At 34.1% G+C, this 24,792-nt stretch overlaps 3 protein-coding genes across 6 annotated transcripts; 1 reads left to right on the top strand and 2 right to left on the bottom strand.

The window, feature by feature from the left end:
* Nucleotides 1-5,521: 5,521 nt before the first annotated feature.
* On the bottom strand, nucleotides 5,522-10,644 carry LOC110611760 (poly(A)-specific ribonuclease PARN). 2 transcript variants are annotated; one of them, XM_021752217.2, is made up of 7 exons: nucleotides 10,177-10,644; nucleotides 9,970-10,100; nucleotides 9,562-9,881; nucleotides 9,328-9,441; nucleotides 8,988-9,114; nucleotides 8,638-8,911; nucleotides 5,522-6,648 (listed from the first exon to the last, which is right to left on the bottom strand). In XM_021752217.2, exons 1-7 carry the CDS (start codon nucleotides 10,515-10,517, stop codon nucleotides 5,802-5,804), a joined length of 2,154 nt encoding a protein of 717 aa, XP_021607909.1. In that variant the 5' UTR covers nucleotides 10,518-10,644; the 3' UTR covers nucleotides 5,522-5,801. The 2 variants fall into 2 exon arrangements, with proteins under 2 accessions (XP_021607909.1, XP_043811254.1); XM_043955319.1 differs by lacking the exon at nucleotides 10,177-10,644 and having other exon boundaries at nucleotides 9,562-9,862; nucleotides 9,970-10,106.
* Nucleotides 10,645-13,689: 3,045 nt separating this feature from the next.
* LOC110610530 (protein NOI4) lies at nucleotides 13,690-15,950 on the top strand. 2 transcript variants are annotated; one of them, XM_021750490.2, is made up of 3 exons: nucleotides 13,690-13,845; nucleotides 15,067-15,246; nucleotides 15,597-15,950. In XM_021750490.2, the coding sequence occupies exons 1-3, from the start codon at nucleotides 13,840-13,842 to the stop codon at nucleotides 15,732-15,734; spliced, it is 324 nt and encodes a 107-aa protein (XP_021606182.1). In that variant the 5' UTR covers nucleotides 13,690-13,839; the 3' UTR covers nucleotides 15,735-15,950. The 2 variants fall into 2 exon arrangements, with proteins under 2 accessions (XP_021606182.1, XP_021606183.1); XM_021750491.2 differs by having other exon boundaries at nucleotides 13,691-13,845; nucleotides 15,617-15,950.
* A 350-nt stretch (nucleotides 15,951-16,300) lies between these two features.
* LOC110611223 (transmembrane emp24 domain-containing protein p24beta2) lies at nucleotides 16,301-24,728 on the bottom strand. 2 transcript variants are annotated; one of them, XM_043954976.1, is made up of 11 exons: nucleotides 24,083-24,728; nucleotides 23,367-23,507; nucleotides 23,121-23,252; nucleotides 22,807-23,019; nucleotides 22,485-22,706; nucleotides 22,069-22,416; nucleotides 21,441-21,950; nucleotides 19,644-19,853; nucleotides 17,519-17,705; nucleotides 17,310-17,417; nucleotides 16,301-16,707 (listed from the first exon to the last, which is right to left on the bottom strand). In XM_043954976.1, the coding sequence occupies exons 1-11, from the start codon at nucleotides 24,674-24,676 to the stop codon at nucleotides 16,574-16,576; spliced, it is 2,799 nt and encodes a 932-aa protein (XP_043810911.1). In that variant the 5' UTR covers nucleotides 24,677-24,728; the 3' UTR covers nucleotides 16,301-16,573. The 2 variants fall into 2 exon arrangements, with proteins under 2 accessions (XP_043810911.1, XP_043810910.1); XM_043954975.1 differs by lacking the exons at nucleotides 21,441-21,950; nucleotides 22,069-22,416; nucleotides 22,485-22,706; ... (2 more) ...; nucleotides 23,367-23,507; nucleotides 24,083-24,728 and adding an exon at nucleotides 20,433-20,578.
* Nucleotides 24,729-24,792: the final 64 nt, after the last annotated feature.

Raw genomic sequence — 24,792 nt, forward strand, 5'->3', positions numbered from 1 at the left:
TCTCCTTTTTCAACTCAAAGTAATAATAATAATAATAATAATAGACCTAAAACAGTAAAATCAAAGTTTTCACCAATTTAAAATATTTTTTATTATAAATCCTCTGGACATGTTCACTTGTATAAGTGACAGCTCTAATAAGAACTAGTAAATATACCTTAAAATGCTATCGAGCTTTATTACATGTGCACAATCCTGAATGACATTAACCGCTTCACAACTTCATCACCATTTCTAGAAAAATAGCTTCCTCTTCCCTGCTACTCATAAGCCAAAACACATATCTTATTAAATTAACAATTATAACACTAAACACTAATATTGTTCTGATATCGTTATCACATGTGACTATTAATTACTCAAAGTCATGATGGATTTGTTGACAGGTATATGACGCAGTATCTTTTGCTTTTCAGATTTTTCTGGGTTATTTGAACTGCAATGCATGGTATGAATGACCAATATATTCTCTTATTTCACTCAACTGATTAATTGATTTGTGGAAATGACGTATATTGCGTTAACATAAACGGCACCACATCAGTATGAGAAATATAGTATTACTAAATATAATTTCCTTTCATACATATGCTTTTCAAAGAAAAAACGATAAAATTTTTACTTATGATACCATTTGACCACTATAATAGTAATAATAGTAATAATAATAATAATAAATATTAACAATGTGATAAACGGAAAACCGCTCCTTAGAATACGATGGACGGCCAATGGAGATGATATGGTTTGATAACGATAGGAAGGCAATGAGTAAACGCACACTGAAGCATCAGGAAACTGTAGTCTTGTGAGAGCAGTTGAGGTGGCCTTTAAGGGAACGTGATGGCGTACTAAGCATTTCATATCAAAATCGACCTCCCAAATTTGCTAAACTGCCTGCAAATTCATATTTTTATTTTGACTTGCGTTGGGACCTCCATTGACAAATTTGGTAATGCTTGCTTTTTTATGGGCCAAGTGAACTCATCTCCACTTTTCTGCGTCAAGTGTTGTTCCTTTTTAAGACTCCCACTGCCTGATGCACCGGGCTGGATTCTTTTAACACTTGCCAGAGCATTCTGCTTCTATTGCACGGCCACCAGATGTTTTTGCCCCTAGTGTGTATAATTATTGCTTCAACCAAAGCAGTTCGTACAATACAGAAAGTAGAAACAATTATTTTCCATCACTCACTACCTTAACTTGCAGGCAAAAAATATGCCACATTTCATAATTCAACTACTGGCACTAAATTAAAGGCTTCTCCCAACAATTAGACTTCCAAATTAAATTTCTGTCATAAGATCTTAGGTTCAAAGGAAGAACTACATAGATAGAAGATTGATATCTGTCAGTAGCAAAAGAGTTATATACCACTAACATTTTAAACTTTAGACTACATAATTTTCACAACAAACGGTCATAAAATTTTTAAATTGTTAACTTATACTACTAGTATTAAGGCAATAGACGTAAAAATTTTCGAGCCAGTATATGAGACATTAATTTACAAAAATTTACCATTCTGTTTTTGTTGTAATATCAATTGGATTAAACCTTTTTTTAATTAAAAAATACAAGTTGGATTAAAGTTAAACAGTGGTTTTTCATAGATGGGATACATTGATTTTTGTTGTACAATAATTCCGTGCCAAATCTCACCTGGGAAAGTGGCCTCATACAGCATGTCTAATTTAAATATTTATGAATGAGTTAAATAAGGGAAAAATTGTGATTTAGACCTGACACTTGAGAGAGAGAGAGAGAGAGGGGGGGGGGGGGGGGAGAGGGAGAGAGAGAGAGAGAGGATGACTACAATAACAAATAAAATCAAAATTTAAAATTTTCAATAAAAAAATCATCTATATATTTTGTGAAAATGTTTGATGGTCCCTCACATGATAGAGACATCAACATGGCATGGACAATTAACTAATACTCATCCATCTTTGAAGTGCAGGAGAAAGCAAATAAATTATTTTTCTCACAAAGAAACAGAAGATATAAATATAATCACTCCCATCCAATATCCTAGAAATGACAAGGAAACGAACCTCAATAGAGGAATTACCAAAATGATGTGTGCGTGTATCTGTGTGCGTATACCTGAAACCATACCCTATTGGATGACAAAAACAAGCACTGGTTTAAGGAACTGCATCCTAGAAATAACAGGTTTCCTTCTTTATTTATCCCTTAATTAGTTTTCTAGATTGCAGTCCTTTATCCATAGAGAGTATCAACTTGATTAACCATGATCATGTTGTAACCGAAAATTAGAGAGGTCAGGAAAATCTCACAGTGCAGTTTGAGGAGAATGATCTCGAGGGAAAGAAAGGACTGTGATGATGACAGAAGACGGGAGAGCACACTCCCAACAAAAGTAAAGACTCTCTTCAGCCAATGGCGGGTTGTGCTCTCTCTCTTCTGTCAACATTGCTTCATCTCCATCTCTCTACATAGATCGATCTATCGATCACATTTCATCACTGTCATCAGAGCAATCGATACAACACAAACATATTAATTGAAAGACAAATCAAACATGCATACAATTCAATCTCAAGCACACACACTACAGAAAATCATAACCTAGGAGAGTTAAGATTCAAACCTTGCGTCTTCTTTGGAGGAAAAAGAAGACATCAGGACTCAAACCCTAATGGATACTTCTATCATTTCAAGATTTTGCGACGAGAAGCGTTTGGTAAGAGACGTCCATACTAAGAACTATCTATCCCACGGTGAGATGAATGGATAACTAATAGCCCTTTTTATAGGGGCTTGGTCGCCGGCTAATACCGGTAATATACGTTGGGTGACCGGCTAATGCGGGTGAAAATGTGGTCCTTTCATCGTGCGTTATATGGCAGTTTTCGAATCTCAATCTTTATAAATTTGTAAAATTTATTTTTTAGAAAAAAGAAAGAAACTTTTACGGCCACATTTAATAATTGTATAGAAATAGAAAATTTTCCAAAGAGGATTTGCATTTTAGGCAATGGGAGAAAGCGTATAAGCAACCTCATAAATGAGGGATTAAAGAGATGGATGGTGACCGGCTATAGTAGGTTGATTGGAGAAAGGGTCGGAGTCTGACGAAGCACGTGAAGGCGAAATGCATCACGCGGTCCATGAGGTTTCGATTATAATACCCTGAGCTGTAGAATACCACGTCGCACACATGCAGCGCAGGGATCATGGGTGGTCCCAATTCTGTTATATATAATATTTTTTTATTATTTTATTTTAAATCAGATGCTTCACAAAACTTTAGATAGTGTCTGCGAGGTCGTTGATTGGTTTCTTTCACTGAAATTGAGTTTTTTATTTATATTTTGCTGTCACATAATTTTTATAATTTTTTTATATTATATTAAAAATTAAACTTTGCTCTATTTGTTAAAATTATTTCATAACATTTTAAAGGGGCTAATAGAAAATTTGAAAAAAAAAATTAACAAAGAAATAAAATTTAACTATTCCTAATTAAAGCATTTCTTAAATATTTGACTGCACCACTAGTTCCGCCCACAAGCACTCCCAGTCCGTGCCTTTGGTGCATCTCCACGACCAGCACTTGATAATTCTAACATGATCAAAGACTCATCGTCGTCGGCCATCTGTTGACTCATCAGCCTCACCGTAAAACCTTGGAGTTCTCAACTTTCAAACTTTTGATTATCTCCGAAGAGTAATGCAGACGTAAACTCAGACATGCATGGTTATTGGGAAGAAAAGAAATCCGATAGAGAAGAAGATGAGTGTATAAAGAAAGAAGATCGATGGAGGACCTAAAAATAGATATTATTTATTTGTGCAGTAAAAGAGAGGCTCCTCAGAAATGGATAACAGGTACAGGATAAGTTTTCCTGTGGTTGTAATCTGCTCAGGTTCAGATTTCTGACAGTCAATAGAAAGACAGTGATATCACAAGAAGCTCAAGGCCATATATAAAATGTCAAAAATTGTACTTGTTTTTCTAAATTGTTAATGCCTATCAAGAATTCTAATTGTCTTCTAAAATAATTTAGAATTCGGTCTTCTTTTCTCAAAGGTTCAACAATGATGGATCGCTGGAAGGAAATCTTTATCTTCTGCAGCATCAGCAAGATAATCCAGGGAGTTCATTCCAATTGTTCTCATTTTCAAGAACCAGGTACTTAGCTTTAAACCACCTTGACGACTTTCTTCCGGCTTCAGATTCTCCAGATCTTCATTGCAAGAGTCAGCCATCTCTATTGCAGACCTGGGTCCTACAACCTGAAGGGGTGATGTTTCCACCAGGCATGTATGGACCATTCGAGCAATTGCTGATCCTCTTATTGAGGAAACATTGGCCTGGAGAGATGCAACCTTCTCTCCAAAAGAAGAGGTTTCCATAGAGTTTGGTTAATAATCATCCAAGCCTTGCATGGGAGAAACCCAACGGTGGACATCTCAGGGTTAATATAATATTCATTGGCTCGCTAGTAGTCTGGGACGGAACTACGCTGCAGTTGGGAGAGGCCAACTTTTTAACATTTTCATTTAGGCCCAGCATGGGAAATTCTTTCGACTCGGTCTCCCATGAATAAGAAACATAAAATTGAATTTTATATAATTTTTTTTACAACGGAACCCACTTGCTTGTAGTCAATTTATAATGGAGACATGTATTTCTTAGGATATATATACTTTTTAGAAATTTTGTTAAAAATATAGTTTTAGCTCCTCCAATTTTATAAATGTTGTATATATATCCTTATATTATTTTTATTAAATATATATTTAGTCTATTTATTATAATCCTTTAAATTTAGTTTTCAATTAGCTCTAAAGTTTTTATACTCTTTTAAGTATTATTGTTATTTGTGGTTTTTAAAATCAAAAAATTTTATTATCATTGTTATTTTTTACTCTAATTGAAAGATTTTAGTTCCGTCCTGACTTAAACTCATTTTTATAATAATGTTATTTTATATTTAGCCCCTCAACTTTTTAATTCAAAGTTCGTCCCTTCTGTTAGCTTGTGAAGTTGATTTTATTTTTGCTAAGAGATTATGCAATCGGCCAGCCATATTTTTGCTTCCAAAAAACTTCAGGGTCAATTTTATTTTGTATTCCTATTGATTTGTTATATAATAGCTTTATATAATTTCTCCATTAGGAGAATCAAACTATTTGCTCCAACTAAACATTTGCCGTTGTGCCCCATTATTTAATTATTGTTTTAGAAGATAGAAAATGAACACTCGACTACGAGTCTATGTCTATCAAGAGAATTTAACCACTCAACAACACCTGGCTAGGCTACTCATGTATGACTTGGTTGTCGACTTAACCGTTAATTAGCCAACCCAAAATACTCTTTCAAACCTGTGATTTGATTAACCATCAGTTCAAGTATCGCGTCTCTTAAACTAGCTTTAGCTACCCAGATCTGATGGAGGCAGCAGCCTTTGATGATGATAAGTGCCACATTTTCACATGAAGATAAATGCATTACTTTGCATATTAGTTTTCAAAAACAGAGTCAGAATTCGGAAATTCTGCTGATTAGTTTAGATTTTTACCCAACTTTGGAAACAAAAAGGGGCTTAATTGTTCATATGCAAAAATGTCATGTGGCTGTAGACTAATCTACATAATTTACAACTACAAATTAATTTCTGTTGTTGCTTCCGCTAGAATCTAACATCTGGTATACAAAAAATCTTAAAAAAGTAACAGTTTCCTGCCCATCATACTTTGTGCTTCAAAGCACATGCGAACAGCTTCATCCTAGAATGGCTTAAGATATATGCACAAGTCCGCAGTCGCTAATTAGTAGCTCCAATCTGTTTGACTTCCGCAGTTAAAAAGGAATCGATAACCTCATCACATCTGGATCGGCCACTCAGCAAATCATCTATTACACGTTGCTTATTGCCTACCTCGATTTTCTTGCTAAGAAATGGTGCGGTAGTCGCAGCATTTTCTTTAGAAAAACTTTCTGGCTCCTGGGATTGTGCCTCTGGTTCGGATCCTACCAACTTGGTCTTCCATCTGATACCAATTGCATCTGCCTGCTCTGCAAAGAGAACTTTGGAGATAGGTGAACTGCATATCTCCTTATAAGTTTCATAACCAGCGGCACAAGTATTTCCACCTTGCAGCAGTTCTGATAGAGGATGCAAAACAGAAATGGCATCATTACTCCTCTCCAAGGATTCTTTCAAAACTAGAAATTCAGATACCAACTCTGCCTTGCTGAACTGAAGAAAAATAGCAGTTTCATCCACAAGATAGACGGATGTAACAGAGTTTGGACCAAAGACTTTAGAAATGCATTCTCTCAACTTGCTTGCGTTGAGCCTAGGTGGAAATCGCCAGATTAAAACAATATTCTCAAACAAAACCTTAGGACGTCTTATTCTGAAGTTATTAGATCCTGAAGGCTCTGCAATCATATTCCCACTACTTAGATCAATAATGTCCCCAGAAATCCAACTGAGATATAGAAGGTTGATGTGCTTCTGGAGTTTGTCATTATGGGTCAGATTCTCAGAGGATGAATGGGACTTAAAATCAATGCCAATATTTTTGCATGCCTGGGCAAAGACACAACCTGTCATAAAAGCATCATATCCAGCTTCATGTTTCACTCCAGAACTCCAGTTGGAGGACCTGAAAAATAGAATTTTCAATCTGGCTTAATTGATAAACTTTGAGATGGCTCCTCAGCTTCAAGGTCAAAGACAAATAGCAATCAATTCTTTCTTGGGTATCTTACAAAAACATCCCTGGGGTTAAGCAAAGTTCACAAATATATCGATACTGTTTGAAACCCACTGATTAAATCCCTAATATCTAATTTCATTAATTTCATTAATTAATTGGTTATTCTATCCAAAATTGATAATTCTGCCATAAAATTATGTTGAAACAGCCAAAATATTCTCATCGTTTCAATAACAATTAAAAATTGAATGCTCCTAAATCTATAAACATATTGTTTTTATGGAAAGAAATTATCAAAAGAAAAAAAAAGATGCTATGCTCAGTCTTTCCCCTCCCCCACCTCACTCCCAAAGACCTCTCCTGACCATAAAAAACTCAATCTCTATGCTTCTGGTGCATCACTTTGATTTCATATGGGAGATAGACCACCATTTCAAGCTAGACTATACTCCAAGTTTCTTAGTTTAAGAGAATTGAGAGAGAAGATTTGGGAGAAAGAACAAGGGGAAAAAAAGGGGAGGAATTTGAGAGGAGAAAATAGAGAGCAGAAATAGAAAAGAGTTCTGAATTGTTATTGAATCAAGAATTTCAAGAAAGAAAGAAAAAGAAGAAGAATAGAGAAGGAAAAGCAGGAAAATCTAGAACTTGGGAATAATACTGTGGACCAAGCCATAATTACGTCCCCAACCAAGTAAAATTGCAGTGAAGCCCACTTGCCCTTGCTCTGTACAAACTGTTACATATGTAGCAGAACCACAGAAGCAAAGGGACATAAGGAAGAAACGGAACAGGAAAGTAGGAGACTTGCGAAGAGAAGTAAAGAAAGAGAGTTGGGGAAAAGTAATCGCTGTGTTAATGAATTGAAAATATTTCAAATACAATGCTATGCTACTTATACAATTTAACTATTCTTCTCTCCATCTCCTTAGTCATAGCATGCAGCACTGACCACTGATTTATGTTCGATTTGTGTTTGGAAATTAACCTGGGTTTTAACATTCTATATTCATCTTTTTTTTTTTTATGATCAATCTCTTTAATCTTTGTTTTTCTGCATGTGTTTGGGTTAAGAAAGAGAAAAGAGACAGAAAAAGACAGAGAGAGAGAGAGAGAGGGAGGGAGGACGGGAGGGAGGCGGACAGGGGGAGGGGGGGTGGACACATTAGAGAAAGAGAAAGAAAGGATGAGGGACAGAGATTGGGGAGGTAATTCTAGAATTTAAAAATATTTCGTCTTTTACTTTTTTCTTTTGACTAATCCTAATTTGGGTGGATTTTGCAAAATAATTATTAGTTATTATTAGAATCAAACTATAGGGATTCAAATCGTTACATGTTCAAATATTAGACCGAACTTGTGAATTTTTCCTAATATCAAGTTTTTGAAAAATGCCCTTCTTTTTCTTTTTTTCTTTTTTTTTTCCGCCACATCTGTCATCCCTAATAAAGGAACCTTTTTTTTTATAAATGTCATTTCAATTTGCATGTATGTTGACTAGGAGATAGTTATACAAGGTATGATTATGATATGGGCACAAAATAGTGGCATCTCATAAGAAACGAGAAATATAAGTTAGAAGGACAGCTTGTCCAGCAAGCCAAAGTCATGATGACTTGTAATGCAGATACCCCAAGTACTAGACTGAGGTGCATCTCCAAGAGGCTTGTGGGGAAGGGGCGGAAGGGGGAAGAGAGATTTGAGAATTTCATATCACAGTGATGAATTACATGGAATGAGGCCAAAAAACTAGTGGAATTTCATTATCTACCTGCAGTTGCAGAGACAGGACGCATCCGCAGTCCTCATCTTTTGTATGATCAAACAGCATGCATGTATATTCAGCAAATTCAATTAAAAGTGAAGAAAATTCAATGTTACAATCAAATGAAACAAGCACAGCCAAGTTATCATTTTAAGACAAGGAAGGAAGCAAACCTTGTATCATCCACTTGAACCTCCACATTCACACACGGACGAAATGCCAAATCAGAATTCTTATTGGAATTCACAGCAATTTGCGGACAGAGTAAAGAAAACGCCGAAGAGAGTGATGTGTTTGATTTCTTCATCCTTGGAAGGCGCACGTTATTGGAATTCAATAGTACTTTGGTATCAACAATGTGCGGAAAGTATGTGTTAATAGAGGAAACAAATTCTTCAGCAGTTAGAGGAAGAGGACCTAAGAATTTGCTGTATATATGTGCAATATCTGTGCCAGAAAGAAAAATCTGATTAATTTCATTGATCAACATAGGGCCTCAGGAACTACAGGAATAAATGCATACCCAAAAAGCAATTGTGACCCACAATCAACTTTTGTGCAGAAGAAAGAAGGTCAATAACATGGCGAAACCCAATTGCAGCTCTGATTTTCATCTCTGCCTCTTTAAGGTAATTATCCTTCACTTCTTTCTGCAAAATGTTATCATAAAAGACAAATCCTTAAGCTCAAGTGACGCTGTTGTAGATACAGATTGTGTTCTTATTTTTGCTCTGCTACCCACTTTCAGCACTAAGATGCCAATAGAAGAGAAAGAAATACAATTCTGTCCAATCCACACATATCTTGCATATCATATTCAAGTCTAAGACTGGATATCATCAGAGGTCCAGTATATACTTTACCATAAGCAAGTCCCTGTCATTCTTGGAGTCCGTGTATACGACTAGCTGCTGCGAACAAGAAGTTTCACCACCGAAACGAACATAAGAAAGATCTTTAAAATGCTTTCTAGTGACCTGCATAGGTTCATTTTCAGCAATATTCAAGTTCGAGTACAACAAAAGATATGAAAAAGCACCACCGCATTTGTAACATTTTTCTTAGCTGAAACAAAGAAAGACGAAACAGCATGTTACCAACTGAATCAACTTGAGCTGATGAGAAGTGAAACCATTCAGACAAAGAGCCGGCCGCAACTTGTAGAATATGGTTTGGACCTGTTGTGTGGAGTGATTTGAAGCCCACTGAAACTGAGACCCCCCATTCCCATTCCTCAATAACCAATCGCGCCACTCATGCAGTCTGTTCTTCATTCTTTCACAGAAAAGAACGTCAGTCACACTGGCCACTGGCACGTCTCTGACTTCATTCAAATTATCTAACCCATTATTCTCGTATCGCAAGTTCAAGCGTCTTAATGCTTCCTCTTCCTGCCCTCTAGATAAATAAGAAACTCCTGAGATTAAACAAGAGTGTGAATTCCCCAAAAGAAAGCATTCTGCCACTCCCTATTGTCAATTCTGAAGAGAGAAAGAGAGTAGTACCTTCGTGTATGCAGGTATTGAAATCGAACTGATATCTAGCTAAGAAATCCATGGACGTCGTCTGGCACAGAAACTCATTGGAGGGGCCACCTGCTGCTAGCTCTTGGCGAGGAAATATGAAGAAATTGTGCCTGTTAATGGGAAATTCGACTAAGGAACCAAAACAACATTCAGAAAGAAAGAATATAAGGAATGAGAGACACCGACGGATGAGCAATGAAGGAGTGGCGGTGGTCATCCCAGCGGAAAGGACAGACGCCGAACTGAACGATGGCGAACTTCTCGGCGGAATCTTTGGCCTTGAGGTACCGAACATCGAATCGGTCGAATTCGAAGGACTCGCGCCATGGAGCGCTGGTGACGCCGGTCATCTCAAGATCGATGGCGACGAAATCAGCAGCACCGACATGGCTTTTCAGCTCGGAGAGTGCGTACTCGAAGTTTGATTTGGTCACATGCTTCAGAGGGAACGTCGAAGAAGAGGAATAGGAGGTGTATGCACGTGCTAGCATACGTGAGAATGCCCTCAGGGGCCAACGTCTGGTCATCTTGTGAGCATGGCTTGGGGTTTGCTCAGGGGGGCTAGAGGACGAAGACGATGGCTTGAGTTGAGATTTCAGGCTTTACTCCCGCTTCTTAAACGCAGTCGTTTTTCTCTTATGCGTAAAATTAGCCCTTGAAGTATCCTCTAATAGTTAATTGAACCCTAATAAGTTCTTTTAAAAAGAAAAAAAACCTCAGAAGTTGTAAAATTTGACCCCTCAACTTTTTAAAATTAATATGTAGTCTACAACTATTCAAGATCATGCAAATTACCAAATTTTGAGTCGCATAATCGAAGATAACATCTGTTAAATGTGTTTTAAAAGAGAAGGGACCAAAACTCACACTTTTGAATGAGCCTGAATAAAGTAAAAGAAAGAACAAGGTAATGATGCAAAAATGAAAAAGGAAAAATTATGACTAACCATCTAATTCTCTACTTAGTTTTTATTAATATCTAAATTTATTTTGACATAATTAAAATTTATCAGAAATTATTCAAATTCAATTATTATTATTTGAATAATATATAAATTCCTTTAATTATATATATATTAACTAACAACTTATATAAAAATATATTTTTATTAAAAATTTTCACTTAAAAATTTATAATTTTAAAAATATATGATTATAATTTTTAAATAAAAATATATAAAAAAATTAAAATATTATTGAAAAATATATTTTATATTAAATTAACTATTTATATAAATAAATTTGAGTTATAAATTTAAGTAATAAGTATATATTTAAAACTTGAATCCAAATTTGTTACCAATATTATTAATTTTTAAACTCAAACTATCTTCATTTAAATTTTACTTTGAACTGCGTGAAGTTATAGTATATCTTTTATTTTAATTTTTTTTATTTGGCCATATTAAACAAGAATGTGATTATAATAATATAAAGCGAGAGTAATATATTAATTGTTCTTTTCAATTCTCATCTTTCGAAATAAAAAAAGGTTAATTTTATTTTTCTTTTTATTCTTTACTTATCTAAACACTAAACATAAATTAAAAAAAAAATCATATATATTTTCCCTTAATTATCTCAAAAGTTATTCAAACATATAGTGTTATTGTGATCTCAATACAAGTAAACTCATTCTTGCTTTCAAATATCTTAGAATCTCAATCTGAGTGTTCCATATATTATATATTTTTCCATTCTCATCTTACTGTTTTCCTATTGAATTATTACATTTTTGCTTAGAAAATTGAAACATTTAATATTTTACATTGAATTATTATATATGACTTGCCATGAAATAGAAGCTATTGATCCTGGTTATTACAAGAATTTGAAATGGAAGCTAGGGGTAAGTGAAATTTATTAATTGCTGGAGGAAGAAATATAAGGGTTACAGAAGAAACAAACCATGAGCATGTAGAATTTGTTGCTGATCACATCTTCACAAATGCTATTCGTCCTCAAATCAATTCCTTCTTGGAAGTGTTCGACGAATTGTTACAGTGGGAACTTATTTCCATTTCTAACGATAAAGAACTCGAGCATCTGATTAGTGGACTTCCTGAAATTGATTGTGAGTTGGCTTCCTGATTTTCTTGTTTTATATGTGTAGTTAAACAATTCCATTTCTTGTTTTATACCAATCACATATATTGGTGACATTTGGCATTTATTAACCAGTTTGTGAGTGTTAACTAGACTCCATCAGTATTATTATTGCGTGTGATGATCTGAGGAGAGCCACATCTTCATATGGATGGCAGCATAATGAAGCAACTGTTTGCTAATACTGAAAGACAAGACTGAGAGAGGGGCCACTTAGGGAACCAAATCAAAATGGTGTGTCTAAATCTCTTCCTTCTGCACCAGATATGGGGAACATAGAGATAAATGAACCATCAAATTTGTTCATATCAAAACCCCTAAAATCAGGCATCCTACTCTACAAAATTCAATGCATTGCTGTTCTCATGGCAGACAGAATCTAGCAATTCTTGTAATTTGTCTTTGTTAATAATTTCATTTCATTGCTATTACCACTCTGGAAATGGCTCTCAATGCACTGATTCTCCATTTGCAAAACCTTTTAGATCTGTGCTTAGCTTGTTGGGTTGGCTCCTCCTTATTTATTTATTTGCAGTGATACAGCTCTGTTGGCAATTGTTTTTTGTTCAATCAGATGCCAATAGTTTTGGTAACTTGTCTGTTTCTTGCCTTTATTTTGTCCTTTTCTTAAGTGGATTATTTTACTTCCAGCTTAAGCCTAATGCTCCCTTTGATTGCTTAGTTATTAATATTAGCATCTCTTAACGCCCTTAATCATCTCCTGAACCCTTGTCGCAATCAAACTTTTTAGAATTATAGATTTCAAATTATTTTTAAAAATTCCATATTAAATAATTCATTTATAAAAATAATTTAAATAATTTTTTATAGAATAAAACATCAGTTTATGTTTTCTTTAAATGAAAATTTTTTAAAGCCAAAAAAATTAAATTCCTTTATTACAAGTATAAATTAATTTGATTTTTTATAATTTTTTTCAAATGAAATTTTTTTTTTTTTTTCATTTCAAATATAAAATTAATAAATTATACACGCTGCAAAGTTGATTTCCACAAATGGCTTCTTAAAAATGATAAGACTATATTTGGAATCACTAAATTTATAAGAATTTAATTCTTTTTTTTATTAATTTTCAAATTTAAAACATTAAATTTAAATATTAACTTTAAAATTTTATTTTAATTATATTTAATTATATAAAAATTCATTTAAAGTTTTTTTTATAAAAAATATAGAAAAATAACAGATCATGGCCGCTAATGAAACTCGCAATAAAAGGAGAAAAATAATCATTTTTCTTATATGTTATATAAAATATGTAAATGTTAAATATATTTAATTACAATATTCAAGGACGTTCTGGCAAATAAATTTTTCTATATTTTTTAATTTTCTTTTAAAATAAAAAATGATAAAACCTAAATTTTCAAAAACAGTGCCAGCAAATCAATTGCTTCCATGCCTCTGTGAAGCCAAACATCTTTCTTCCAATTACGCCGTTTGACAGGTCAGTTGTGCTCCGTTAACAGTCCCATCTATTGTCTCGTCTTACCACGTCATTGCTGACATTGGACTAACGAGACGTTTGACCTTTCCGTTACCGTCAATAAATAACACCCCCCAACCCGTTTAAATAGTTTTGGAATTCAATCAGGCCCATTTCTGGCCCAGTTCTCACTCTCTCTACATTCTGCAAATAAATTCTCTCTCTCTCTTTGTCTGTCTCTCTCTCTCTCTCATTACTCTTATTTCCATTTTCCAGAAATTCTCTATCAAGAATTCATGTCGGTATGTTACCCTTCTTTTATGTTTGAGTATGTGTGCTTGTGTCAGTTTATTTGGGGCGCAGGATTTCTTTCTTCCTACAGTTCTGATTTTCTTCAATGCTTGTTTTGATCTCCTGGGGTGGGTTTTAGTTTTTGATTGATTTGATTTAGATTTTGGTGCTTTAGATTCTGCTGATGATTTCACGTATGGGTTTGTTGATTTCGTTTCTGATTATATTGACTTGATCTTTGGGTTGCTAAATAGGCTCTGGAGTGGACATAATTAGATCAAATTATTGACTTTTTCTTTTGTGTTTGCTTTTTCCTTCCTCTCTCCCAAATTTTTTTCTCACCAAGATTTTTTTTAAAAAATTATTTGAAACAATTCACTGAATAATTGAAGGTTACTGCAGCTTGGTTTCTTTGTTTTATCCCAAAAGCTGTTTTCTTTTTTTTTTTCTCATAAATATTTACTTTGTTGAGAAAAATAAGTTTTGCTTAATGGAACATGTAAATCTAAGAAGCCTATTTATGATATTGGACATGTTGTTGCTGCTTTAAAAGCGCTCCTTTTATTTCAAATCAAGAAAGTCCATGGAAAATAGTAGTTTAAATCATGGATGAAGTGTGTATTAAGCGGTAAGAAAGTGGACTCCAGTTTATTTTTTTGAGAATACAAATTAAAGTTATGAATTAGATATTTCAGAAATTATAAATGGCAAAGTTTTAATGGAAAATCGGAATGCTTCTTTTATGTATCAAGGAGCATTTTGCTTTCTGTCAATCATAAAATGAACTTGATTCTTGTTGAGATGATGGGTAAGAGCCTGGGATGCATAACTGTCAGTTTAAGTCTATGAGACATGTCTGGTGATTCCCAGGTTGTGTGGATAAATTGCATATACTTGGAATGAGGTATTATTGATGCACTTATGCTGAAGCTCTTGCCCCTCCATATGTGATGGTCATTGGATCAGTTGATGCTAGATTATCTGCTGAGTTGGAATACTAAAATTGTTGTGTGATATTTTGTTTGGCTGGGTTAGTAATTTCTTCCTTTCATGAGGCTTATTGTTGGATCACAGACAGTTTAGTGTTTCATATGTTTAAATTTGTGTCCGTGGTATTACAGGTGTACCAGAACTGAGAACATGCTATATTATATATTTACATTGTGCACTTGGCTGATACAGCTTCAAGATTATTGATGGGAACTCCCTACTTTATCTTTTTTCCTGAACAGGATACTGGTCGGCCATTGCCCAAATTTGGTGAGTGGGATGTCAATGATCCTGCCTCTGCTGAGGGATTTACTGTGATTTTTAACAAGGCTAGGGATGAGAAGAAGACGGGTGGCAAACCTGAGTCACCTGAAAAGACTGATCGTCATATTAAGCCTGGAGTGGATCCCGGCAAGCCTCAGGTTATAAATCTTTGACATTCACTAGTTGTCACATAATTGGCTTTAATCTTTGACATCTCAAAGAAACTTGAAAACTCAGGTTCACATGCTCATTCACTCAAATTAGGAGCTGTGCATTAATTCTGCAATAATTGCAGCTGGCGTGCTTTTCATGCATCAATTTTTAGTCGTGTTGGTTCTAAGTCTTTGAATGCAAGTACGTATTCCTTAAAAGTGAAAGTGAGCTTGATGACTGGAAAAGGACATTATAAATTACTGGAATATCAAAATATCTCAAGATTGTTTGATTGGTGGGTGATTATTTTCCACCCAGAAATTCTATGGTGTTATTTTTTACAGTCCTTATGCAGATAATTTCGTTGGTTTTCAGAAAAAATGGTTTTGCTGCATTCAGACCCCGGCTGCAGAATCTTGATCATGTCTTCCCACGTGTGAACTTCAATGGAGGAGTAATTTCATCTGCAAGTGCCCCAATATATATTTATTAAAGAAGGTAGAAGCTGTAGACCGGTGATAAATCCTGCTGGAATTCATTGTGTGTTGTAAGATTGAGCTGTGGGGAAAAGAGCAAAATACACATTTGTTTTTGTTTCATCTTTGCTTCGTCTTATGTTAAGATTAAGATCTGTAGAGCTTTTGTGACTTTACTTGATATTGGTGAACGGGTTTTGTTTGTGAAATATATATATATATATTTTTTCCAATGAAATTTCTTCAGTAAGGAAAGATAAATGAAAGTTAATAATAAATTTAACATATTCAAGTTTGCAGATGTTTAACTACCATTCTAACTCTTTATTTCGCATGATTTATTTCTTTCTCTACATAAATTTTTATAAAATCATATAAAAATTAAATTTTTTGAAAATATAAATTTTTTAAGTTCTAAAGGAATTAATTTTTTTTTAGAGAATTGTTAAAAAAAAATTAATTGAATTAAATTATTTTTATAAAATTCTTAATACTAAGAGGGTAAATGAACAAATTCCTCACATTCAAGAGAGTCATCAGCCCTTGTGTCTGTTTTGCAGACATCTTTAAGACAAAACTCCAATGGTGGCAAAGGGTTTAAGTGCAAACTATCTTTCTTTGATCTGTTGTACAAATGCAAGAATAGCCAGGCCTTGCGGCTAGAGGTAGTGGCTCAAGGCTCAGGTTACACAGCAAATCAACACACCGTTTCAAAAAGCCAATCTATGGTAATTCAATAACGTAAAGAGCAAAACGTTGCAAATGGATGGTCTGATTCTACGCGTCCGTTTTCCCCCGAAGCAAGTAGGAAATAAATAATTCTGATCATGATGTTACAAACTATCCACAGTAATGTCTACACTCTGGACATCCCAAGCTTCCGTTCAAACAAGCGGCGAAGAAGGTAAACTTGCAGAACGCTAGCACCAATGAGTGCTGCAGATTCATACAGCGCTTTATGAATAGCCCTGCGGCCCATTGCTTCATTTACTGCAGCAACAACAAAAGAGAATACCCTGTGAATCTTTATGTAATGCTAGGCCAAGATAAGGTTACCAAATCTCATGTTCTGTTACTATTTTCTTATTCGTTGGTGGTATTTCTTTTCAACTAAATTGAAGGGTGAGTATGAAGCAACTGACAGGTGCAAGTTGTCTTTTAGCAAATAATCTATATAATGGCCATGAGGACAAACAGAGGTCAGAATTGACTTTTCAGTTCAATATCCCAAACAAATTACTCAAATGCATTTCCAGAACAGATTAGAAATAACGGTAGGCCGAGTAACCTAAGAAATTAAGCTAATTATGCAACACTAACATGACCAATGAAAGCCACCCAATTGATGTGCATGTAACTATTAACATTCACCTGTCAGATAATTTCAAGGCTATAAAGTTTTCAGTTCTCAAAAAGGAGTTTCTAAGAGAATCTAGTGTGTCTCGGTGGGTTCAAGGTCAAAAAAATTTCCTACTTGCAACTTAAGAAAAGAATTGTTAATAGAGCAGTGTAATGCATCAAAAAGGAAAAAAGCAAATAGCAAAAATATATGCCTCGGACTAAAATAATGCTTTGAAAGATCTGGAACAGACCTATTGCCTGACGTTCAGTCTGCGCCTCCAGCCAATGCTGTTCAAATTGGATATTGTAAAGAGCCTCCTCTAGCTTCCATATCTGATCTAGCAAGGGTGTAAAATGCTCTGCAAATATCATGGCAATCACGCTAAGTCTGCCTCTTTATCATCAAGGACTCAAGGGGAAAAAGAAAAAAGATATTGAAGAATAAAAAATTATGGCTGACCATCTCTTGCATGCTCTTCTTGGTATGAAAAATGGCCAACATATACATCAAAGTCAATGGTTTCGTGGTAAGGAGACCTGTTAGTGAAGCAAAAACTGTGGACTCCTCTTTGACGAGCCATAAACTCAAACTTATCACTTGTCTTGTCGCGAAAATCCTGAATTTGATCACCATTGGGTCCCTTTATCTGGCAATTTCAATCCAGTTGAAAGTTTAGAGGCATATCTAGTTCGAATGGTAGATGACATAATGGCTAATGGAACTAAGTCTATTAGTTATCTCCTCAACTATGCATATACTGTGTCACGCATAGCCATTGCATACTTGATATTTTAATCAATAGACTTGGCCAAAAATCAAAAGCTCAAAATATCAAATTTTCTGGATCATTTGCACATTCAAAATATACCAATCACTAAAGTGATCTATTCTAAGTAACAATGTCAGAATTCCACAGAAATTTTCTATCTCAAACAGGTGAACATTCACATTCAGTCTCTAGAAGATTGAAAGATGAGGTGTGACTGGAAGAGCCATAAGAAAATTAAAAATTTCAGCAAAAGGAGAAAAAAGTGAAAAATAGTACAAAAGAAGGGGGAAAATTCCAAATCTAATTGATAACAATTTTTACTTCTATTCCAACACAATAACCTCAAAGCTCAAGCATTGTAAACATTGAATATGACCACAAACAATGATAATTCTCAACTTATTTACCATACATATAATTGATCAACTATACATTTCAGACTACACATAACTGTAATGAACTGTTTCTTAAATGTTATGATATGCCTCTGAAACTGCAAATAGCACCAATATGAAAGAAAATGGGCAGAAATGGCTAGAACTTGGATTGCAATTAGTATAAACAAGCACAAAAATTCTATTTTAATTGTTTTGCCTGAAAATTTTGTCCTACGCTTCATATGAGCTCAAACTAGGTTGAATTTTGGTCAAGAAAATGAGATCCATAATGTGATCAATCATTTAAAACCCAACTTTGCCAGAATCCTAGTAATATATATAATATCCATCATTAAGTTATTATATGGAAAAATTTTAAATTTTAAACTGACATGATAAACCAAGGATGACCTATAATGCATATCTAGTGTTCACTAACACCTTTTTACTAAAATTTTGCTTAAATTAACACCAAATCTTTTAATGATTTTATTTAAATTTTAAACTGACATGATAAACCAAGGATGACCTATAATGCAAATCTAGTGTTTACTTTATACCTTTTACTAAAATTTTGCATAAATTAACACTAAAGCTTTTAATGATTTTACTTCTAATATAATTTTTTGAACAAGTGATTTAAGTGTCGCTATTTTGTTGCTTCAACAATTAAGAGTGTGATCCAAAAACCAATTGTCAATAAGAAAATGATTTAAGAATTCTTCGTTTAACAAAAAATAAAAAAGATAACAGGCTTCATGGTGAGTTAAGGCTCACGCATGGTCAGGATGAGCTCAAGTCAACTCATCACATTGGGAGTTTTACCCAAAAAGTCCTATGTAGATTCATGACCAAACTAGTTGCACTACACACAGCAGCCACAATAGCAATCGCATTGGCCAAACTGCCACTTTTCATGGTGCCCTTGCCAGGCTTGGTTAGCCCCTCAGCCTGATGTTATTTTGGACTGAATTTAGGCTCTTGAATGTGGCTACAAGTCTCCACATTCCTTTAATTTCCTTGCATTAGTTGGCAGACAAAATTATGCAACTTTCTCTACTTCTTGGTTTTTAATCTTTTTCTTGTATCAGTCAACTTATAATGGTTTTCCTAACTTTCTCTGCATCTCTCTACATTTCTATGCCAACTGCTGTCTTCCTTCTCCCATTGTGGGGAAGATGCTCGCAGAGGCAGTAACCTTGGCAACTACAAAAGCTTGGGTGTGGGGCACATACTTTAAGCATGATTAAGAAAATGATTTTAAGGCAACAAAGTGACATGTATTTCAGCAAATAATAAATATTTAAGCAAGCACATAAGCAAAAAATTTAGATAGTCCTACTTTTGAAAATGAACTTCACATACTCCATGTGAGCTTGTGTTATCACAATTCCTAATTAAGCGACATAAGACCCAAACAAAGACAGATGAAACTTACCACAAGATCAACACCATCGTTTGTATAATGCCAAGATGAATCAGTCTTGACGACAACAAAGGAAACATGAACTGTATCGCCTTCATATTTAACATCATGAGAGAAGCATTCTTCCCTATCGATCACAAATCTAATGCCAAACACTGCTTGTGGGCTAGATAAAAGTGCCAATAGTACCACTACATAAAGTTCCTTTAGCCCAATTCCCATCTGTACAATGTAAAAGGCAAATCATTTCCAAAGTCACAAAACGAAACCATCAATCAGAATATCAAGACACAAGGGTTACGTTCCATGTTGCAAGGGTCTCTCAGATAGCCAAACGTCATAATACGTGAAGTCAAATAACAGAGCTCACATTTCACACAGACAAATGTTCTTATTCTACACAATCTAATTCAATATGTACAGATGTGCCTGTATTTATATATATATATTTTTTTTTCAAAAAAAAAAAAAAGCTGTAAAAGAGAGAGGAGAGAAAATGAAAACGATTTGCCAAAAGCCCACAATTATATTCAGTTCTAAAATTGATTAGAAGCTCTGCTGGATAATTTTGGCCACAAATGCAAGGGAAAGAAAGATCAAATATCTAAAGCGTCAATTTCCAATAAAATTAAAAGGGGTTTTCCCTTATCGAGCCTAAAAACCTAAACAGCCAAAAAGATTCAAAATTTTCCTTCATTTCCCATCAAGGCAAACATGGACAGAATCAAATCGGGAAAGAAAACTGGATCTTAAAAAGAAATTTGAATGTAGGAACAAAGAAATTGAAGAAAAAGAAATTACCTTTGATGTTGAATTTGTAGATTTCCTTAGAGCCCTTTTGGAAGCCTCAATAAATTATGAGGAACTTGAAATTTGAAAATAAGACTTGGCGAGTTTCAAGTTTGAAGACTTCGGACGTAATGCGTTGTCGGTTGTGTTATTGTCGTAATGGGCTCTCCCCACAGTCATTCTTGCGTGGACCCGGTTTGGATCCAACGTGTACTTTTTTTCTTCTTTTTTTAAATACTACGTGGACGTGCTTAAGTTCTCTAATGATTTGAGGTAACCCTTGCTTTACTATGTCTTATTTGGTTGAATTCCTCCATCTTATGGAGAGTAATTTCTTAGAAAGTAGTTTATTTACTTTAAGTTAATTTCTCCATTTCAAGATTTAAATTCTTTAAATTTCAAAAAAAAAATAAAAAAACAACAATCAAACAAGTTAAATACGCTCAAACTTTTTCGAAAATTTAAAATTTTTAAGGCGTTCTTCGGTTGTTATTGTTTAAAAAAAATTATTTCAAATTATTTATTATTTTAAAAATTTCAAAATATTATTAATTTTTATTTTTTAATGTAAACTTTTATTATTTAATTTTTAAGTTATTTAATATTAAGATATAAAAAAGTATGACAATTTAAAAAATAAGTTATTCAAAGGTTCGACTCCCCCACCCCCTATTTTCAAAAAAACATATATATATTTTAAATAAATTATTATAATTATTTTAAAATTAATGCTATTATAGACGTTAATTTTTTTAAATTGTAAATATTTATATAATATAAATTAAATAATTAACGATGGTTAATTATAATTAATTACTATGAATATAGTATTCTATCTGCACAGGGAAAACTAGAACTAGAAACTATATATTTGCATAATCTCAACTTATTTTTTTACTGTCTCAAGAAATAGAAAATAGAAAACATTAAACATCAGTAAATTACAGAACTTGTAAATAGCCACAAGGAAGAAAATCAATAAAGGAGAGTAAAGCTAGAGCAAGCAAGAAGAGCTACAACAAAAGATTTGAAAGCTAGAGAACTTGGCAACTTGCCGTTGTCATTCCTCAGGAAAAGGCCCTGATACAGAGGCAAGTTGATGAGAACCAAAGCAATGCAAAGAAGAGTTTGCAAAGGCATAGTCTTGTAAAGACTAAAAACATCGCCATTCATGATAACTTTATTCACAACTCCAATAAAGCAGAAGAGATTGAGCATTGCAAGTGTTGCTAAGATGGCGAACATTGGAGAGGAATCTCCAAATTCCATCTTCTCTTTCTCGTACCTTTTTAATACATCTTCATCGGTAAATTTTGCAGTGACTACAAATGTTGATTCAGTGAATCCTAGCATCTTCAAAATGGTGTCAATGAATCCAAAGAAGAAGGAGCTTGTTCTTTTATATAACCACATTCTTTGTTCACACCACCAGCCAAGGATTGTGCCACCAGACCATAGGAATTCAGCTAGGCTATAAATGTATCGAGTAGATATTACATAAGCAAAAGGTAGGAACCATGGGCTCGAGATCTGAAAACAACAAAAAATTTTGAATAGTTAAGATTATAGATGCATTCACAAAATCAAAGGTTTGTAATAAAATTGGTAATTGATATAAGAGAACGCACACACACACATATATATATACCTGTGGGAACAAGGATATGCCTTTAAGGAGATAAAGCGAAGGGAATATACAATAATAGAGTACTGGAATGCTGGATGGACACCAGAAACAATAGTAGCAGTAACCTAGCTGCAGGCCAAAGCTAATCTCTCCACGGGCATACGATAAAGGACTATAATTGCAAAACAAAATCTGGAAAGCACCTTCTGCCCATCTCTTGTGCTGCACCAATGTCTGAGACAAGGTAGTTGGTGCCAGACCGGTGAATGCCTTCCTTTCTGGATTGATATACACTGATTTCCATCCTCTGCAATGGATTGACAACCCAGTAATCGCGTCTTCGAGCAGACACCCGTATATCAGACCCATCTGCAATCCAACATTCTTTTTGTTAGAGTAGAATTTCATAAAGAAATTAATGGAGATTGCTGATAGACCTCTTTGCCCCATTGAGTGTTTTGCTCGTAAGTACAGCTTGCAAGAGACTTTGTTTCTTGTTCTAATTCCAGTATGCTCCTTAGTCTCTTATGATCATCTTTCTTCCATTCAAATTTGCTATCTTTAGTGAATTTCCTTCCACACAGAACATCTCTCCTCTGAAAGCAGCCAGTTCCACAATATGTAGGGCCTCCAAAACCATCCAAACCATGGAATTCCACCTTTAAAAATTGCCAACATTTAGGAAAGAAGCAGGACGAATTATGAAACTCTAACACATGGCTGATCAGTTTGAATATATATACACTTGTATGCGCTTACATTGATAACCACTCGTAAAGAGTTGCTATATACATCATTCTTGGTAATATTTTCGAAGTGTTGTGGGTATTGTACAAAAGCAACTTCATGGCTTTTCTCTTCATCCAAGAAGAAGCAAAGTGCATCGTGAACGGATAATGAATTGTTTGAGTACATATCACAGTCAAGATTGAGAATAATCGGTCCATTGCTGATCTTTGATGACACTCTAATCTGCATAGTAGACCAAAAAAAGGCAAATAAATGATCTTGACGAACAAACGTGACCAGAATCTAACGAAGAGTATATGGGTACATGCAGATAAATTAGTTACCAAGGCATTCATAGCTCCAGCTTTGAAATGGTGTGGATGTTGGGGTCTCTTCTCTCTAGCAAGGTATACTAAAGTAGGCAAAGCACACCCATCAATGTCTTTGGCATTTGGATCTTTCCCATCTATCAGAATCTGTCAAACAAAGTGGAAGCACAAACATCGAACACCAAGACTACAATTATACTTGATGGGAAACTTTTGCAAGTTGAAAAAGAAAAAAAGAAGAAGAAAAAAAAAAAACTTTACTTGAAGGATAGTGTCATGGTCTAGCCGTGAAGAGTATGAATCCCACTGTGAAAATCCTTCATGTTTGGAGCGTTGTTCTTCAGGGATTCGACCTAGCTTGGTTGCACTTTCAATTCGCTCTTTCATTTCTTCATATAATTTCTGCAACGAAATAGCTTATACTTCCAATTTCTCACTGCGTCTCTTATATATATATTCTCTAAATAGTGTTGGAAAATTTTCTTTTAATAAAAAAATATTAAATGAATTTTTATTATTTTTTACATGATTTTTATTTATTTCAAAATAATTTTTTTAAATTAAAATAATCAAATTAAATTTTGTGAAATTTTTTATTTCGAATAAGAGGAAAAAATATGTCTAATGTGAATTTTTTAAAAAAAAATTATGAATATAATTCCCTATTAAACTTTCATTATAATTATAAATTAAATTAGTTTAAACCTTTATCATTAATGTAAACATATTTTTTTTGTCATCGATCTTCAACTAAATTTTTATATTTTATATATTGATTGCTCTTATTTAAAAATAAAAATATTTTACAGAGTAATTGTAATATTTTTTAAAAAAAAGTTATAAAATTTGAATTTAAAAGAATTTTTATGTAAGATTTTTGAATTTTTTTAAAAATTATTAATTTAAACCTTTTTTTTTTTTTGTTGTAAATGTTATAACCGATGAATGAAAGTAAGTAATGAATAATAAATCATTACCTTAATAGCTACGGACGCCTCAATACGATGAGAAAGATCCATACAAGATTTGGAATCAGCAAAATAAGCAGCAGGAGACCTTGGTTCCACCTTGAACTTCTTACAATATGGTATCCAATGTCTGGCAAACTCGGAACCCTCCAAGAGAGCATAAAACGTAAGATCTGATCCACCATCGTCCGACAGATACACACTAAGTTTTTCCGGTGAATAATCATAAGCCAAAACAGATAACACCGTATTCACCACCATTATCGGCGGCTCTATCTTGAAATTTGCTGTGCATACAAATATATCTACTCCAGGCAACTCATCCTGGTACCTCCAAGAGAGCCTGTCCTTGAAGGTGGACCTGAAGACTGGGTTCCACCTGAGAGCTTGAGTGATGAGCCAGTAAAGACCGAACCATAACTCAGCTGCAAGCAGTCCAATCCAAACCCATCTGCCATCTTCTCCATTTTTTGGTAAGTTAGTGATTCTGTAAACCCATATGAAGCATACAGCAAGAAACACAGTTACAGAGAAGAGCCTGTAAAAGAGCCATGCCTTAGCTTCTTTTGTTTCAAATAATGGGATGTATTGCTCTCTTTCCATCTCTCTGTTTAATTCTTTCTAAATGATCTGCACTCATAATTTTTATCTTTTTTTTGGTTTACATGAAAATTTAAGAAAAAAAAATAAAAGAGAAGAATGGTGGCCACATAGTATAT

Source organism: Manihot esculenta, chromosome 3 (assembly GCF_001659605.2).
Source record: "Manihot esculenta cultivar AM560-2 chromosome 3, M.esculenta_v8, whole genome shotgun sequence".
Classification (NCBI taxonomy): Eukaryota; Viridiplantae; Streptophyta; class Magnoliopsida; order Malpighiales; family Euphorbiaceae; genus Manihot; species Manihot esculenta.